Source organism: Gopherus flavomarginatus, chromosome 16 (genome assembly GCF_025201925.1).
Source record: "Gopherus flavomarginatus isolate rGopFla2 chromosome 16, rGopFla2.mat.asm, whole genome shotgun sequence".
Lineage (NCBI taxonomy): Eukaryota > Metazoa > Chordata > Testudines > Testudinidae > Gopherus > Gopherus flavomarginatus.
Window position 1 is genome coordinate 1,906,212 of NC_066632.1, and position 18,870 is coordinate 1,925,081.

At 55.6% G+C, this 18,870-nt stretch overlaps 1 protein-coding gene across 5 annotated transcripts in view; it reads left to right on the forward strand.

Moving 5' to 3' along the window:
* Positions 1–18,870, forward strand: part of CARM1 (coactivator associated arginine methyltransferase 1) — a 51,592-nt gene that overhangs the window by 21,055 nt on the left and 11,667 nt on the right. For 4 of the 5 annotated variants that reach the window (XM_050925486.1, XM_050925487.1, XM_050925489.1 and 1 more), the window contains exons 2-6: positions 1,240–1,365; positions 5,516–5,622; positions 6,216–6,320; positions 12,012–12,122; positions 14,424–14,601. In XM_050925486.1, the coding sequence (XP_050781443.1) occupies positions 1,240–1,365; positions 5,516–5,622; positions 6,216–6,320; positions 12,012–12,122; positions 14,424–14,601 (627 nt within the window). Of the gene's footprint in view, positions 1–1,239; positions 1,366–5,515; positions 5,623–6,215; positions 6,321–11,315; positions 11,602–12,011; positions 12,123–14,423; positions 14,602–18,870 lie in introns of those variants that run through there. The other variant, XM_050925490.1, reaches the window with a different exon arrangement.

The following is an 18,870-nucleotide window of genomic DNA, read 5'->3' on the forward strand; positions in this document are numbered from 1 at the left end:
CCTGCATTTCTCAATTAAGACTTAGTCTGCTGGCGCCCAGACAGGAGCATGGCCCTATTGCGGGGGTGTGTGTGTGTATACACCACCTGCCCTGGGACACGTGCAGTAGACAGGAAGCCAGTGCTCTCTGTCCCCCCATCCAGCTGCTGCTGGCTGGCTGGCATCTCCGTAGGCATTACAACAGGGGCGGCTGATGGCCTTATGTCTCAGTCCGGGGAGGACGGATTGTGGGTAAGGGACAGCCGGGAAGAGGGCACAGGGGGGTGCGCGAGCTGTCCAATTGGCATCGAGGCTGGCCCTGAGCGCGGCAGAGGTCAGCAGAGCCCTTCGAGAGTGGTTGGCAGAGGCTGAACGGCCGAGTCGGCGGGGAAAAGAGAACCAAGTGGCTGCGGGGTTCCGGCCTCCCCCGTAGCCTTGGCACTGATCTGAGAGCAGCGCTGGGGCAGGGCCCGAGACCAGCCGAGGAGGAGAGGGTGGAAGCGGGTGGGAGTGGAGGGCTGAGGAAGGCGGTGGAGCATGGGACGGCAGTGAGAGCTCCGTGGAGGAGGAGGAGAACGTGGAGCTGGCTGGAAGTGGCAGAGGAAGCAGACTCCTTCCCCCCACCCCCCAGCATGCTTCTCTGGGGATGAGTCTAGGCGGGCGAGGAGTGCGGCTCCTTTTCATCTCCGTTACTGCTCAGCACTTCGCTAGCACCAAAAACGTGACTCTTCAGATGCATGCCCTGCCCTGCCCATCCCAAACCCACTGAGCCCTTGCCTGCTGATCCCCACTCCTCTCTGATCCCTGCGTGTGGAGGAGTTCGGTCTCGCGACAGCCCCTTTACTGCTATGCCAAAGAAACTGCTATTTCTGAAGCCAGAGCGAGTGAGATCAGAGCTATCTGCCTCTGGGAGGGTGGGACCCAGAGTTTTGGGATGGTCTGTGCGTTGGCTTCTCACTCTAATGCTTCTCAAGACCCCGGTCGCTAAATCTGCATTGGAGCACAAGTGGGGAATTAAAGCAAGGCGGGAATTGGAACGATGGGATTTGAAAGTCTGAGATCTCTGGGAACCCATCCCTACCCCCACCCCACCCCGGTTGGGAGAGCTGGTCCCAGGTCTACCAGGCCTTGTGCCATCCTGTGTGTGCAGCGGGTGATGCCTGGCCCTGCTTGCTGCTGAACTGCGGCCATCTCTGAGGTTGAAAGGTGGCACGTGACCCGTCGTGGGACGCTAACGCCTCGTGTCTCTTCTCTCCCCAGATGAAGACGTGTGCGTGTTTAAGTGTTCGGTGTCCAGGGAGACGGAGTGCAGCCGTGTCGGCAAACAGTCCTTCATCATCACGCTGGGGTGTAATAGTGTCCTTATGCAGTTCGCAACGCCGACCGGTATGTCCCCTTGTCCTTCCTGCTGGCTAGTGGGCTGGGGGCTGCGACGCTCCGGCTATCCCATCCGTCACTCTTCCAGGGCAGGCTTGTTCCCACAAGGTTCACCAGACTCCTGGCTCTGGGCCCTTCTCTTTGGCCATCGGTAATCGAGATCCCGCCCCCGGGACTTGGCCAATGCTGGAGCACTCACCGCAAGGACAAATCCAGTCCCTGTGGTGCTAGGCTAGCGGGGGGATGGGGTGGGGTTCGCTTCCCCCTTCTCAATAGTGTCCCGCTGCCCTGTGAGTACCCCCATTACCAGACCTGGCTGCTTAGCCTCAGTCCCTGCAAGGAACTGCCCCTCCTTATACAACAGCGACCCCAGCTGGCTGCCATGTGGAACAGCACGGAATAGAAATTGGGCTGAGCCCCTCTTGGTCTAGGGGGGAAGGGGTGAGTCCTAGCTGCTGCTCTGTAGCCTAGACCCTGTTCCTAACTCCTGTGCTCGGATCCCTTCCTTAGTGAATCGCGTCCTTCCCCCTCCGCTGGGTTTCACTGGCCTCAGGTCCACCAGCAGAGCTCCATGTACCCCACTGGGGTCCCTGTTAACCCCTTGGGTGCTGATCTCTTCTCCTGTCCGCCCCCCAATCTCAGCCAGCCCCTGTGCTGCTGCTTTACAGGAACCTTCCCCGGAAATGGCTGGACTGTCGAGTCCTGGCCCCTCCCTACAGGCCGTGTGTGCCAGCCATGCCTGCTCCCCTCCCCTGGATTCACGTTCCTTTCAATCCCTGCTCAGGAATGAGCCAGCCAGGTGCTCTGCAGATGCGCCTCTCTCTTGAGCGGCAGCGCCCCCTGCTGTTGCAGTCCTGGCATGTGCACCCGGCTCTGAGTCCTGATCCCAGCTCTTCCAGCCCTGAGCTGCTGCCACTCCTCGCCTCTTAGCGACGCTCGTGCCCCTTCTGCGAGCTGCCCTCTCCTCTCCTCTCCTGCCTGCCCACGGCAGAGTCTCACTGGGATCGGTGTGTTCAGCGGCTTGGGCCCAGTCTGCCCAAGAGGCCCTGGGTGCAGCTGCTGACCGAGCCCCGCGTCTCGCACCTCGTCAGATTCTTGGAAACATTCATCATCCTGGGCCATCAGCTGCGTCTCCACCTCCTGCTAACCTAACCTAACCTTGCCCTGACCGTCTGTCCCTGGCGTCTGTCCAAGGCCTCCTAGACTCCCAGTTTTGGGGCATAAAACACAACTGTGCTTTCCTCCTTTCCCAGCTGCCATCGATCCCAGAGAGATCCGATAACTATGGGTATCGAGTCTCTGGGTAAAGAGAAACGGGGTAAAAAAAAGCTGTGACATCATGGTAGTGGCACTACTAAGGCCACCAATCAGGAAGAAGCAGGGAATGAGGCATATCTAGAACAAATACCAGAAATATCCAACACCCAGGACCTGGGAGTAACGGGACTTGACTGTCCCGGACACCTGTTGGAAGAGTAATACGGCGAAACAAAACCTTTCCCCTAAGTTCTTGGGATGTTGGGGACAACTCTGTTTCAGAAAGTGTAGGCAGTAACTCAAGTCAGCCAGTTCAGGCCTGATTCTGACCAGCTGGGAGAAATCGGTAGCAAATGCGAAAGTGGAAGGCAGTAGGGGTGAAAGTGATCACGCAATGACGGTTTCGTGAGACGGAGTGAGGACGAGGGATTTCAAAGACTTTAACAAACTCCGAGAACTGGTAGGTGAGGTCCCCGGGGAAGAAAATTGAAGGGAAAAGTTGCCCAGGAGAGTTGGCTGTTTCTCAAGGAGATGGTGTTAAAGGCGCAGCTGCAGCGCATTCCGAAGCGAAGGCAAGATGGGAGGAATTGGTGGAGCCATATTGGCCTCTTGCTAGAGCTGTTTGGAATTCCCCAGGAAGTGGAAACGAGGCCGACTTGCTAAGGAGGCGAACAAACAAATCGCATAAGCACTAGGGGCAACATGCGAGGCTCTGACGCACCACGAGTTACTCCTGGCAAGGCAGAGAGGTTCTTTAAATCCCTCAGGAGCAAGAGACAGACACGGGAGAGCAGGGCCTGTACTGAGCAGGGCCGGAGAGCTGATAACTGATGACTTCAAGAAGGCTGAGGTGTTTAATGCCTGTTTCGCTTCAGACTTCACCCAAAAGGTTAACGGCGACCAGCACAATTAATATTAACAAGGAGGAGGGAATGCAGGCCACAATAGGGAAGGAACAGGTTAAGGACTTCGATCAGTTAGCTGTATGCATGGCCGGGCCTGAGCAGATTCATCCGAGGTACCTAAGAAGCTGGCTGAAGGAATCCTGGAACTGGTAGCAATTATCTTTGAGACTCCTGGGGGGTGGGTGAAGTTCCAGAGGGCTGGAGAAGTGCAAATATCGTACAAAGGGACCCGGGAACTATAGACCAGTCGGCCTGATGCCGAGAGCTGGAAAGATACTAGACCAAATGATGAAACAATCAGTCTGCCGGCACCTGGAGGCTGGCGGGGTTAGAAGGAATAGCCAGCATGGCTTTGTCAAGGACAAATCCTGCCAACCCACCCTCATTTGCTCCTTCGACAGGGCTCCTGGCCTGGGCAGGGGAGCGGTAGGCATGATAGATCTTGCTGTTAGTCAGGTTTTTGACATTATCCCATGTGATGTTCTCAGAAGCAAGCTTGGGGAATGTGGGCTAGATGGAATAACTGTCAAGTGGGTGCACAACTGGCTGAAAGAGGGTACTCTGAGTACGCTGCCAAACTGGGCGGGGGTCTCTTTGGGGTCAGTCCTGGGTCTGGTACCAGTCGTTTTCATTAATGACTTGGATCGTGAAGTGGAGGGTGGGCTTATAAAATGTGCAGGTGACACCAAGCTGGGGGGCGGGGTAGGGGGGTGGAAGCACTTTGGAGGCAGGATTAGAATTCAAAACAACCTCGACAAATTAGCGAATTCATCTGAAATCAACAGGATGAAATTCAATCAAGTACTATACTTTGGAAGGAAAAATCCAATGCCCAAGTACAATGGGGAATCATTGGCCAGGTGGTAATATGGCTGAAAAGGGGCTGGGGTTACAGGGGATCACCAACTGAATGAGTGACGTAGTTACCAAAAAGGCTAATATTCTGGCATGTATTAACAGCAGGATTGGAGGTCAGCCCTGAGACATCGGTATCCCACTCTAGTGGTGGAGTCCTGTGTCCACTTACGGGCACTGCACATTGGAATAGAGGTGGACAAACTGGCGAGTCCACATGAGAGAACGTGACTTAAGAATGGCCAGACTGGGTCAGACCAAGGGTCCATCCAGCCCACTGTCCTGTCTGCCGACAGTGGCCAATGCCAGGTGCCCCAGAGTGAATGACCAGAACAGGGAATCACCAAGTGACCCATCCTCTGTGCTAAGCAATCAACATGATCAAAGGTGTAGAAAACCTGAGTTATGAGGAAAGGTTACAAACATCTGAGCACCTTTAGTCTGGAGAAAAGACTGCGGGGGGCAGGGGAGACAGGGAAACGGTCTTCAAATATATCCTAGAGAAGACGCGGGTCAGTTGTTCTCCATGGCCACTGGAGGTAGCAGAAGAAATCAGCCGAGTTTGTAGTTTGGTTTGACACTAGGGAAAACTTTCTAATGTGAAGGACAGTTGAGCTCTAGTACAGCATCCAAGAGCGGCTGGGGAATCCCCGTTGCTGGCGGGTTTCAAGGACAGGTCGGACAAACCCCTGTCCGGGCTGGTCTAGGTTGACTTGGTGCGGCCTCAGCGCTGGGGGCTGGGCTAGGTGACCGCTCAAGGTCTCTCCCAGCCCCACATTTCTGTGATTCTGCCCTGCCCATGGCTGTTCCTTCTCCTTCCTTGCCCCTGCCCCTGTGGTCTCCTTTTCTCCCTAGCGCTCGCTGGCTCCTGTGACCCCAGCCTCAGGGCAGCCCTTAGTGCATCTCAGATGCTTTCCCGCTCATGGTTCTCTGCAGCCAGATTTCCCCTTTGTTCCACTGACCCTCCCCTCCCATTCAGCTTTCATTTCTTGCCTCTTTCCCCCCATGAGGACCCACTGGGGCTGTCCTCAGCCCTGTTGGCCAGAGGGGGGCACTGTTCTTCAGGTGAGGCACTTCCCCCCCGATTGGGTCTCTGCCAGCGATGACCCCTCTAAAGCCCCAGTGCTTGGTTCTGCTTTCAGATTTCTGTTCCTTTTATAATATCCTGAAAACCTGCCGGGGTCACAACATAGAGCGGTCCGTGTTCAGCGAGCGGACGGAGGAGTCTTCCGCAGTGCAGTACTTCCAGGTAGGAGGCCCGCTGCTGCCTCGTCTCCTAGGAGCTGCAGCCGTCCCTGCCCGGGGAGGCCCCCGGCCCGCAGGAAGGACTGTGCGGTGCCCTCAGCAGGCCATGCTCCGGGGCAGCGGGGAAAGGAGGGCAGCTTTGAATTGGCCCAGGATCCTCTCTTGCAAAGTTCCCGGATTCATTAATGACGAATGGGAGGGAGGGTGCAGCAACCCAGCGCCTCCGCCCCATTCGGACAGTAACCGGCGTGGTGGGGAGCTCCATGGCCCCGCTGCCTGCGGGATAGAGCCCCCTAGAGTGATGCTTGAATGTTGGCCTCAGTATTGACCGTGACGGTTGTGTGCCCGGCGCTACTTTCTGCAGTGCCCTGGGTTTTCCTTGGAGATCTTCTATCCCAGGACCAACTGGCACGGCCCCCGCGAGGAAAGCTGACCAGTGCCCTGCCCCTCTCCTGAGCAGTCACCCAGCTGCTCTGGCAGTGTGCCGGCTTTTGGGGTGTGGGGGGTAATTCATCTCCCTGGCGAAATTCCATCCTCCCCCTGGGTGAGACCCACCTCCCTTTCTGGGGCGTAAACGAACTCTCACGTCTCCTTTAGTTCTACGGCTACCTGTCCCAGCAACAGAACATGATGCAGGACTACGTCCGGACGGGCACGTACCAGCGGGCCATCCTGCAGAACCACAGCGACTTCAAAGACAAGGTGAGGAGGAGGAGAAATCCTGCTACTCTCTGTCAGACTCCAGAGGAGGGTGTGGCTGGCACAACATTGGGATCTGCTCCCTTAGGCAATTCTCCCTCCGGACTACAGGGCAGTTTCCCCCGCCTAGGGTGTAGGTCAGGGGTCTATTTGGTGAAGCATGGGTTAGTCTTCACCCAGCCTCTGAGATGCTGTTGCCTCCCCTGCTAGGATCCCTGTTTGGGATCAAGCCAGCGGCATGTGTTCGACCGTGAGCTACTTGCCAGCACGTAGAGAGGGAACGAGTGCGACGGGCTGGCCATGTCGGGCTGCTGAGCTGGGTTTTCTTCTGTCTTGGCCAGGCCCGAAGCATCATTAGGTCCAGTCTGACCTCCTTTGTAACAGAGAATTGCTCCCCATTCTCCTGCACTGAGTGCAGTCCCTGGGGTCTGATTAAAGCATCACGTTCCGAAAGGCTCCTGGTTAGCAGATCTCGAGAGGGGGAAAGTCCCTGTTCGCTGGCAGTTTATTCCCCTGGTTAATCGCCCCTCGCTGGTAAAAGTGGGGCCTCGTTTCCGATGGGACCGTCTGGCTTTAACTCTCAGCCCTTGGTTCTTGTTCTGCTTTTCTCCGCTATGTTAACAAGCCCTCACGCACTCTGCGGCTTCACCCCGGGAAGGTCGCAGACACTGCAAGAAGGGACCCGATTAATCTTCGATGAGTCAAAAAGATTGAGCTGCTTCAGTCTCTCACTCAAAGGTGTTTTTCTAGCCTCTGAATCATGTTTGTGGCTCTTTTCTGCACCCTCCGCAAGGTTTCAAGCTCCTTTTTAAAATGTGGCCCCAGAACTGGCTGCAGTGTGGGCTCCCAGTGGTGCCTAGAGGTGACATCTCCTCCCTGCTCCCCTGTTTTCTATACCAGGGGTCACACCAGGCCTTTTCGCTGTACGGGACACTGGCAGCTCCCTTTGGCTGGCTTGTTCGCCATGACCCCTACGTCCTTTCAGAGTGGCAGCGTTGTAGGGCTGGCCGCCAGGCCTTGTTTCTAGAAGGATAACTTGGCATTTGCCTATGTTGAAACTTGTGTTTGAATGGGCTCAGCCTGCCGAGCGATCCAGATTGCGCTGCAGGTCTGTTCTATTTATCAACCAAACTTGTCATCTCATCAAAATCTGCAGTCAGGTTTGTGTGATGTGACCTATTTTTCTGGGTTGACTGGCATTAATTAGATTCCTCTCCTTTCATTTTTTGAATCTCTTATCAGCTTTTTTACCATTTGCCTGGGATTGACATCTAGCTGGCTTATGGTTAGCTAGGTCATCCTGCTTGTCCTTTTTGAATATGGCCACAAAGTCAGCACTTTTCCAACCTTCGGGAATTTCCTTAATATTCCAGGATTTATTAAAAATTAAGAGATTGGGCCAGAGATCTCCTTGGCCAACTATTTTAAGACTCTTGGGTGCAAGTTATCCGGGCCTGCTAATTTAAGTGTTTCTACCTAGTGAATGTTGTTCAACATCTTCCTTCTTCACGAGTGGACTAGAAAGTCTGAGTAATCATCCTGCTTTGTTCCAAACACAGGACAGAAATGATTATCAGATGCTTCACCTTTTCTGCATCATTCATAATTTGCCCATCTCCATCTGGCGATGGGCCTGTACCATTGGTCGGGGGAGGGTTGGTTCTATGGTGAGTGTAGCAGGAACCAAAGTCATCAGATGTGGATCTGGTCCCAGAGAAGGTGAAAGCATTTCTCATGACACTGCATCTTCCATCCAAGGGTCCTGAGGCTTCCTGGCAGTAACTCCGCCCTTAGGAGTCTGTTATAGAGGAAAGTGAGGCATGGAAATGGGAAACGACTTTCCACGAGGCTGCAGTGGAGTCAGGACTCGAACCCAGGAGCCCTGACTCCCCGTCCACTAGAGGGGACCCTAGTGCTGGGCAGTGGCTGGGATAGCGAGAGGAGGAAGGAAGGGCAAAGGCAGTAAAAATGCAGCCCAGGTTCTCCGTGGCTGCTTTTTGGGGGGTCCTAGTGGTGCTTTAACTTCCAGGTGCCCTGGGAGGGGTGGGAAAATCTGAGGATTGCATCTGCTGGGACAGTTGTCTTCTGAAACAAGAACCTCCCAGGCCCGTGGGTGCTGTGGTGATGGCTACCCAGAGTGCTGGCTCCGTTCAGACTCCTGGCCCCTCCCGGCTGGCTGGATACCGAGCCGCGGGCCACGCTCTGGAGGGCGAGGGAGGGAAGACAGGCGGCTTCGCAGGGTGGGCAATGGGATGAATTATGACAGGGCTTCAGGAGCCTCCTGCCTCTGGAGTGAACTCCCATGGGAGCTCCATTGCCGAGTCAGCTGCGCTAGGAAAGGTTCTGCTGGGAGCTGTGTCTCTGGCCGCAGGGCTAGCGGGGCCTGCTCTCTGGCGAGGCACTGATCGCCTGCTCGTGCCAAAAGGCGGCTGCACCCAGAACGTCCTAAAACAGTCGGAGGAAGGCAGCGGCTGCCCCAGCCTGTGTGGTCTGATGCCTTCCCACCCTGCGGGGGAAGGGCCGGTACCGGAGAGCCCCGTTCTGGTACCGGCAGTGTCGGGCTGAGCCATGCAGATGTTGTTCCCGCCAAGGGCTGTGCCAGGGATCGTGGTGCAGCATCGCTGGGTATGGGAGGGATTTCAAACGCTGGCGCGGCAGGAGCCTGGTTCTCTCCAGCTATGGCCTCAGCCAGGCCTTGGGGGCGTCCGTCCGCCCCCGCCCTCCTGATGAGAGAGGTGGTGTCCCTTCTGGAGGGGGAGTTCAGTGCCTGACCCAGACAGGCCTTTGTCTCGGCTGAGTCTCCCCTTACTGTGACGGGGGCATGGAGCTAGAGTGGGCCCCTGCCCTTCTCACAACCAAGAGCCATCAGAGGGCAGAGACTCCTGGGCCAAATCTCAGCCAGCGACCTGGAAGTGGCCCGCAGGGGGTGCTGCCCCCCCCGCATGGGGTAGTGCTGAAAGTATCATGTATTTTCCGGGCAGGCAGAAGCTTGTGAGTGGCGACAACGCCGAGCCCAGTGGGATCCTGATCTGTGCCGAGGGCGTCTAGACGCTACCACCGAACACCTACTGAATAATACAGCAGCGGCTCCCTTGGCTCGGCTTTTGGCTTGCTTCCTTGGTGCCGGGAGGCGCTGTGCTCCTAGCAGCCGCTCCTCTAATGGACCCACATGATCTGGGCACCAGACTGCCTGCCTGACGGGTGTTGGCATTGATAGCCATACCCACTTCATGCCAACTCGGCCTATGCAGGTGTCCCTCCCAATTCACACGGAGACAGAGTGGCCAAGTGGACAGGGCTGCGAGTGGGACTCTGGAGACCTGGAATCTGTTCCTAGCTCTGCCACTGACCAGCTGAGTGACCTTGGGCAAGTCTTCCACGCTCTGTGCCTCAGTTTCCCCTCCCAGCTTTTGGCTATTTAACTTGAGCTCTTGGGCATGGACCGTCTCTCACACGGTCTGTGTAGTGCCTGGCACGAAGGGGCGCCCGGTCTCGGTCGGGATCTCTAGGTGCTACTGTAATACACGTAATTAATAATTGAGATTAAGACTCACCAATTAGGCCACCCTGTCAGCCTGGGACCAGATGGAGCCAGCTGGCTTCGTATGTGAATATTGTTCCTGGGGGGTCTAATTAGGACTTGCACAGCCGGGGAGCTGTGTGGAACTAGTGTCTGTGCTTGTGTGGATTTCATCTCCTGAGATTTGCAAGGCAGCTGTTGGTATCAAAAGCCATTTCTCTCTCTTTACCCTTCTTACCGTGACCTCAGCCAGGCGATGGTTTGGTGGAAGGGCTGGTCTGCAGTGCACTGTCCAGGTAACACACCTGTGTTGGACTCGCTGGTCCCTGGGGGTGGCAGATGCTCCTCCTGCATCGTTCCTGGATTGCTCGGCCCTTTTGCTGGGAAGATTTGCCTCCGAGGAAAGGGAAGCTCGGCAGTTCTGGCTAGTAGCAGCTGTTGCAGAGTCCCTCCCGTCCTCTGTGGGTGCAACCCGAGTGGTGCCGGGCTCGATAGACTCCAGGGCTTGGCTTTCCTCACTAGCCTCAACAGGGCCCAGGAGGCGCTAGGCCTGAGTTAGAGCCAGTGCTTTCGCCTTCCACAGCCCCTGCCACCTTCAAACCACCCGCTGAGACTTCACTAAGCCGTACCACCGATGGGGCCCGTTTTACAGAGGGAGAAAGCGTGGTGGGATTGAGGTGCCTTGTCAGGTCGCAGCTAGTGGCATATCTGGGAATAGAGCCCGCCCTGTCCTAACCTGCTAGATCCCACTCCTGGGGATAGAACCCAGGAGTCCTGACTCCCAACACCCCCATCCTAACCCACTAGATCCCACTTCCCTCCCAGTGCCAGGGATAGAACCCAGGAGTCCTGACTCCCAGCTTTCTGTGCTCTTCCCGCTAGTCCTCACTCCCCTCCCAGAGCTTGGAACAGAACCCAGGAGTCCTGGCTCCCAGTCCCTTTTTCTACCCTCTCAGCTGTGCTTGCTTTCAACTCAGTATTTGTCCACTGCTTTCAGCTGCTCTGGGAGAGCTCAGGGTTGCTGCTGTGTGATCCAATAGGGTTAATTGAGAGTAAACATTTTTCCTTTTTATTGGGTGGGATTCTCTCTGGAGCTTGGAGGAGGTGACAGCAGTGACTCTGCCAAGGCAGGGGACCCCGTTCTGTAAATCCCCTGACAGATCAGTATCTGGGTGAATCCTTTATTTAGTTATTTATTTTTATGGGGCAAAGTTAGATGCTTGGAGCAATTTTTTCCGCCCTCCTGGCAAGCAGAGCTGTGCCTCCAAACCCACGCGACGGGCAGGCCGAGCTCTGAAAGCAGCATCTTTCTGCCAGGAACAGCTGTCTTGAAAGTCTGCCTTTGTGGATAAGCTTTTTAATTTCAGTAGCTTCTTATCAGAAGCCGGCACAAAGATCTGCACGCGCGTAAGAGCGACTGATGCAGACTGGCGGCTCTATCTTCCGCCCCTGTGTTGCTAATTAAATGATATGCGCTTTGTGCCTTGCGAAACTCCTGCAGCCTCGGTTCTCTTGTATTTGTGAGTTAATGTCTGTAAAAGAAACCCAGTTAAAATTCATCTGATCGGGGCTGAGGCCGTACGAACCCCGAGACCGCCCTGAATGATGGACAATCGCAGACTCTTAGGAGATGCTGAAATGCAGCTCCCTCTGGGGTGGAGCTTAGCAGCCAGTGCATCATCCAGGGGAGAATTGGCCCAAAGACATGGGGACCAGACCTCAACCCTTGTAAAAAGGGCTGTGGGCTCGTTTTGGTCCCTGCTGGTGAGAGCTGGGTTTGAGGTCTCGGGCGGGAGACCTGCCTGGACCACAGGTGGTGGGATCTGTGGAGAGTTCAGAGGTTTCAAAGCGAGGGGGAGGGAGTATCTTAGCTCTGCTTTCTCCAGCCCAAGCAAATATTTGGGAGTGCTCCTTTCCGAGGGGCGGCTCGTTTTTAATCCTCCCATCTCGGTGGAGGGCTTGAAACGGGAGTTCTTCCATCCTGAGCTGCAGTTTCAGCCTGGTCTCTGGCACGTGCAAGCCACCGGGCGAGCGAGGCAGGCCCTTCCCCACGGCACGCGCGTAGGAACCGAAGGGGTTGAACGAGCACGCTGGGTTAAGTGGTAGATTGAGAGCTGGGGGCAGTTAGCAGCAGCTGCTTCTGCTCGCTCACTCTCTCCCTCCTCTCTCCCCAGATCGTCCTAGACGTTGGCTGTGGCTCTGGCATCCTCTCGTTCTTCGCCGCTCAGGCTGGGGCAAGAAAAATCTATGCAGTGGAAGCCAGCACGATGGCCCAGCACGCGGAGGTCAGTACTGCTCTCATGCCAGCTGCCTGCGGGCAAACGCTCTCCTCCTTGCAGGGCCGGCTCCTATGCAAAAGTGTTTTGGGGTGTTCTCCTCAGCCAAGTCCCAGTGCAGCAGGGCGCTGGGTGTGGGAAGATCAGCCTCCAGGTCAAAGAATCACATGGTTGAGGGTGCTGAGCTGCAGCCTTCTGGGGCAGGCTTTGCCAAGCCAGCCCAGGCATTACCTGGTGTGAAATCCCGTCAAGCCTCCAAGCTTCCTTGTGAGGCTCTTAGAACTGGTGCATCTCTCAGCCCTGGGGAGATGAGGACGCCATTTCAGAGCGGTGGCTGAGCCAGCAAACGGGATGCCAACAGAGCGCTGAGGAAAAGCTGCCGTGGATCGACGCGTCCCGAGGACGTGCCCCTGGAGCCCAGCATTGCTGTCAGTCCAGTGAGTTCAGCGTCCCTGTGCTAACTTAAGGAAGCCAGACTGGCATCAGCCCAGGCATCTAGGGAGGCGCTGCTTAGAGCGGCGAAGGCTTTGTTTGATGGTATCTAACCGATGTGCAAATGCAGCAGGTTTCTCTCTGTGCTGCGTCGCCCACGACAAACAGACCTGTGACACAATGCTGCTTTGATACTTGGACTTCAGCAGGAGCTGAGGCCCAGCAGGAAGCTGTGGGGTGACATGGAGGCACTCTCGCTTGCTTCATAATACAGCCATTCTCATCTAGAGAGAGCCCCCCCGCCTCCAGCTGGGTCCTATCCTCTCTTTATAGATGAGGAAACTGAGGCACGGGGAGGGGATGTGATTTGTCCAAGGGCGCCCGCTGCGTTGGTGGCAGAACCAGAAATAGGACGCAGGCACCCTGCACTCTAACTATGAGACGTGCAGGACTCAAGCTAGATTTTTTGCAGGAAATAAGGAGAGAAGCTGAAATAGTCTGAAAAGCGAAGTTTGGAGCTGGTTGATGAAACTGGGCCAGCACCAAGCTCAATTTGTTTATCCAGAGTGTGATTGTCAGGACTTGGACAGTTCACGAGAGTGGAATTCCCAGATTTGGCAGGGTCTGGGGAAGATGGAGTGAGATCAGAGCATCCCTAAGGCCTCTGGGTTTCTGGCTGTCTCGTCTGGGCCCTGGCTGCTGAACCTGACGAATTTAAAAAAGAAAGGGGGTGGGGGCCGGGCACAGAGGAAAATTGACCACGTTGTTTGCAGGCAGAACTGGTGCTAGCAGGGTCCAGTGCAGAGAGGCAGCTGGGACTCACCCCTTCCCCCCCAGGCCAAGGGGTTGTCTTGAAAGGATCCTGGGTGGCTCACCAGGTGTTCTAGCATGTCACATCGGAGAGCTGGGATTACTTGCGCGTCAGGCTGGCAAGGTCTGTGGGGAGGGGAGCTGAGAGCCAGGGTCCAAAGACCATCAGCCCAGAAGTTTCTTATTTCGTAGCCTCTTTCCAGTTCCATGCACTCCTGTCTGTTGCAGTATATTTGCAGCTTAGCCCATCGCGGATCTGCTGATGGGCCTCTGCGTGTCCTGCAGCTTCTCTATTTCAGTTCCCTGCTGCCAGGGAAAGCTGCTTCCCCATCCCACGGGAAGGCACGTGCAGCTTCCCCAGTAAGTCTTGACCGAAGGTCACTGGGAGAGATGCCGGCCAAGTGAGGGTTGGATCTAGCTGCATGGTGATAAATTGCCCCATTCCTCCCTGAAATGTTCTCCCCCAGTCAGTGACCAGACGCCTCCATCCATTTTGTATTGTTCCCTCTCCCAGTAAGGATCACAACCCAAATTTCCAGCATGTACACTCTGAGCTTTGACTGGTGTGCTCTCGACTCAGTGTCTGACCTGGGGCAGGTCACGTCGTCCTCTCCTGCCTTGGTTTACCCATCTGTGTGATGCGGGAGTCGGGAGGCGTTGCCAGTTCACCAGGTGGTTGGAAGATGCCAAGTGCTGGATAGGAGGAGAAAAGGGGGGTGAAAGCACTCTGAATCTGTGGGCTGAAACATAACGCTGTCTTCAGAAGATCCCCTGCTCTTCAAGGCTCTGAGCCAGATTCATCCCTGGTGTCACTGACATCACTGCAGTTGCACCAGGAAGGACTTTGGCCCAGTCTCGCTCAGCTGGATGAAACTGACTGACTTTGCCCTCCTTTGAAGCTGTCTCGCAGTCATTCAGTTACACTAGATCATTTTTGCCCTGATGTTCCTGGGCTGGCGTCAGCAGCAGACGCCCGCAGATTATTCTGGATCATGGGTCTGGCTTAGACCCAGGAAGTGGGGGCCACCTCTCTTTGCCTTTTTCTGACTCATCCTTCTCCTCACCCAGGTTTTAGTAAAAAGCAACAACCTCACGGACCGGATCATCGTCATCCCCGGCAAGGTGGAGGAAATCTCGCTTCCTGAACAGGTGGACATAATTATCTCGGAGCCAATGGGGTACATGCTCTTCAACGAACGCATGCTGGAAAGCTACCTGCATGCCAAGAAGTACTTAAAGCCCAGTGGTAAGTGATGAGCGCTGACCAAATGCCCTGTTCCGCGATGTTCCTTTCTCCGCAGACGTGGGGTGGCGTGTATTCAGGGGCAGGTGAAATCCAACCCCTTGTCAACCAGTGTCTCCATGTTTAAAGGCAAGCTGGTTCAATGTGGGTAGGGGGGATGGTAGGGCAGATAACCAGCTCTGGGATTTCCATTGCTGGGGGAATATCGGCTGTGGAGCCCAAGCGACCAGGGTCCGTGGGGCAGAGCGTTACAAACGAATCGGGCTGGCGAGGGCACGGGAGTTGGGTTTTGTTGGCTGTCTGGCTTTCTCGCTATGGTCCACGTTCGGAAAGGCTGCCCGCTAGTGGGAGCTGCGTGTGCAAGCTCCGGCATCCTACGCTGGGACAGAGACTGGCCGTGGCCTCGCGGGGGTGAGGGATTCATGCGTCACGCTTAGCGTGTTTAGTGCTGGGGGGTGGTTCTCTGGTCTGTTTTGTCCTGGCTCCAGCACGTCGAGTGATACGGTTTATGTACCCCGACGGCGTGAGGAGAGCCACTCAGTGAGCTGCAAACCACACACAGCCCTCAGCGGCCCAGGGTCTCCAAATACAGCCTGCAGGGCCCCTGGATGTGTAGTGGGCCCCTCCAGCAGGGAACCCTGGCTCGCTGCCTGGTGGGGTGGGGCGGAGCGCGGAGCAAAGGCCCCTGCATGGCAGGGCGTTGGGCTCCACCTGCCCGTAGGCTGGGGAACAACCGGGCATTCCAGGCGGGTGCATGGGTCGTGGTTTGACCCCTCCAGGCCAGGAACTGCTCTGCGCCTCCAAGGGGCCTGAGCTGCACCATTGGGCATTTAAGCAGCAAATCAAGCAGTCGGCTGCCTTCCTGGGCCTCAGGGTTGGTGCAAAGAGGGGCCCAATTTCATCTCGTGACCACCAGGCCCCTCCTGACCCCTCAAAACAAAGTTCTCTTCAGCATCTGCAGCCTAGAGGCTGCTGCAAAAATGTGACCACAGCAGAGTGGCTGCAAGAGCTTCCGGGCTGGAGGCTGACTCGCGGCGCCTTCTCCTGGCATGGGAGGGAAGCAACGGGGCTGCCTGCTGTGAAAATGGGAAGACCTGGGCTTGTCTGTGGGCAAGTGCTCCTCACATGGCGTGGTGGGGGCGCAGGGCAATAGAGGGAGAGAAGCTGCTGCTCTTGCCGCTGGAAATGGCTCTCCTACCTCAGGCCTGGTGACGGCCACGCTGCCGAAGCATCATGGGGATAGCTGGGTCCCCTCTGATGTGTTTGCAGCACTGTCTCTTTAAATAAATAAATAAATAAAAAATCCTTTTTTAATATTCCCCCCAAACGGATCGCTTGCCAAAGCCTGTGTGTGCCGCGTGGCCAGGCTCCCAAGCGGAGAGGTGATTTGTAATGCAACGAATCTCGAAATGTAATTAAATTGTGTTCCAGGCAATTTCCCAGAGGAGCAGACACGACTCATCGGCCCTAATGTATTCCGCCCTCCCGAACAGGCCTGACCCCGTCTGTCCCTTCGGCCCTATTTTAGTCACTGCCTTCATCCAAAAGAAACGCTCCTAGAAAAATCAGTAGCCTAGGGTGCATGTAGCTGCCTTCGTAACCGGGGGTGGGCTGGGGGAGGGTGGGACCAGATGACTTTTTAACTTCCTGGAGAAAAGGATCTGGAACAGTCTGTCGCTTCTGGTGGCGAGATAGCAGCATGTGTGTATGTTCTCGTTAGAGGTGTTGGTATTTAATTAAGCTTGGCAAATTAAACTGTTCCAATATGTTGCACAGAGGTGGGAGGTGGACTTTTAGCGTCTCTATTCCCAGACTGTCTTGAAAACCCTGATTTTTAATTTCTCTGCCATCTGTCTGCAAGGAGCAGCCAGCTCTGTACTGACCTCACGCTGCTCAGGTGAGCCTCCGTAACACGGGCCTGGAACCGATTTGTAAGAGATCAGATCTTACCACACGCCCGCTTGAGGCCTGATCCTACAAACTCCTCTTAGCTTCAGACTGAGCGTGGCCACAGGCTTGGGCTCTGGCTCCGGACACAGAATCTCCCTGACTTTGTTCAGAATGATGATTTGTGGGTTTTGTGTTTCAAACACATCATATCCCCTAACCCACCAGGACTTCAGCAATGCTTGGCGACTTGCGAGCAGGGAGCGCTGCCATTTATAAAGAAGAGGGAGGGAGGGAGACATTATGCAGGTGAAGAGCTGTTTTAGGCTGAAATTTAAATGGAAAATCATCCCCCAGCCTGGAAGGGAGACCAAAGGGGGGGAGGGGGTCTTTGGCGTTTAACATGCAGGCAAACTAGAAACATCAACCACTTCGCTATTTCTGTTCTCACCTGAGTCATCTGCCAACAGGCCGTTCTTGGTCGCTGCTTGTGTTCGCGGCAGCAGGGCCTGACCTCCACGCTGATTATCCCCGGAGCACAAGCCTTCAGAATCCCCTGGGAGCTTTTCTGGATATAAATTAGTAGGGAAATGGACGTGGTGAGCGAACGGGGACTTTTAGTCCCTCCACTGAGTTGCTGTGGCCGAGCCACAGATTAAAGGTAGAAATTGGAATCTGACCATGATGGTGCTGCCAGCGACTTTCAGCCTGGGGTCCCTGCAGCGCGAGAGCTGCCGGCCCCGCGGGCTCACCAGCTCCTTTGGAGCCACTTACCAGAGCCGCTGTGAGCACAGCTACAGTTTGGAAATGTTGCAACGTCTCCAAAGCGCAGACTTTCAGCCACTGGCCAGGATTGGGGCCCCCTGTGCCAGGTGCTGCACAGCTCAGCAGGAGGGGAGGCACCGAAAGGGGCAGGAGTTGAAGCTGGGCATAGGAGCCAGGTCTCCTGAGCTCCAGTCTGGTGCCCTGCCCTGTGTCACGCCGGCTCTCCTGGCTACCAGTGCGTCTTTAGTGGGGGTTGGTGGCAAGGTGTGGGGTTTTGTAAGTCCAACTAATCATAGTTCCCACTGTCCACGGGCGCCTGCTTTCGGCCTGCCACTCCCGCCGATGCTGAGGAGATGGTGGGGTCTGTCTGCGCTGCAGGTTGCCACCCACCGCTGGCCCATGCCAGTTGACTCTGCTCGTGGGGCTGTTTCATTGCGGTGTGGATGGGTCCTAGCGCAGGGGCAGCCACAGGATTTGCACTGCAGTGTAGATGCACCCAGAGAGACTCCTCCCTATACCCCCCCTCCGAGCTGCACCCAGCCCCTCTCCCTCCCAGGGCTGGGCATCAGCCAGGAGAAAATGAACCAGCTGTTTGCCGGGAGGGAGGAAACATGACCGGCCCAGCCGTCGTTTTCTCAAGCGGGGCTCGGATCGCTGGCCTGGAGCTGCACTGAGTGAAGAGGTTTAAAGTGGTGCGTAAAGCGAACGGAAGGCTTGGCCAGCCGGAGGGGGAGGAAAGAGTCTAGTCCTGCCTGTGCCACGCTGGGGTGGAGGCAGTGCTTCTCTCTGGCACAGTGGCCCCCATCAGCCCAGGGATAAGCAGGGTCACCAGCTCTCGGGATTTTGAGCCCTAGTCGGGGGATATTTGGGGGATTTTCCTCAAGCCGCGGCTCCTGGAGCCATGTGGGTCGGAGACTCTCGTCTCTAAAGTCAGTTTTGTAACCCTGGAGACTGGAGAAAAGCCTGGAAACGTGAACCTCCCACCCAGCTGTTCTCACACCCATTGGCAATTGAGTTCTCTGGGCGCTCAGGGCTGGCAGATCCGCCAGGGTCCTGGGCCAGCTACGGATCCAACCCAGTTAGCTAATTACGTGTCCGACATGGCCTTAGACACTCCAGCCTTTAATCTTGGAACTTCAACCGCTAAAACCACCGAGCTGTGCTCCGATCCCAAACTCTGTCGCCTGTCCTGGAGAACCACGTGAGGGACGTTCTGGCATTAGCAGGGCTTCAGAGAACGTTACAGGGCATGATCTGGACAAACTGGAGAAATGGTCTGAGGTAAACAGGATGAAGTTCAATAAAGATAAATGCGAAGTGCTCCACTTAGGAAGGAACAATCAGTTTCACACATACAGAATGGGAAGAGACTGTCTAGGAAGGAGCATGGCAGAAAGAGATCTAGAGGTCATAGTAGACCACAAGCTTAATATGAGTCAACAGTGTGATACTGTTGCAAAAAAAGCAAACGTGATTCTGGGATGCATTAACAGGTGTGTTGTAAACAAGACACGAGAAGTCATTCTTCCGCTTTACTCTGCGCTGGTCAGGCCTCAACTGGAGTATTGTGTCCAGTTCTGGGCACCGCATTTCAAGAAAGATGTGGAGAAATTGGAAAGG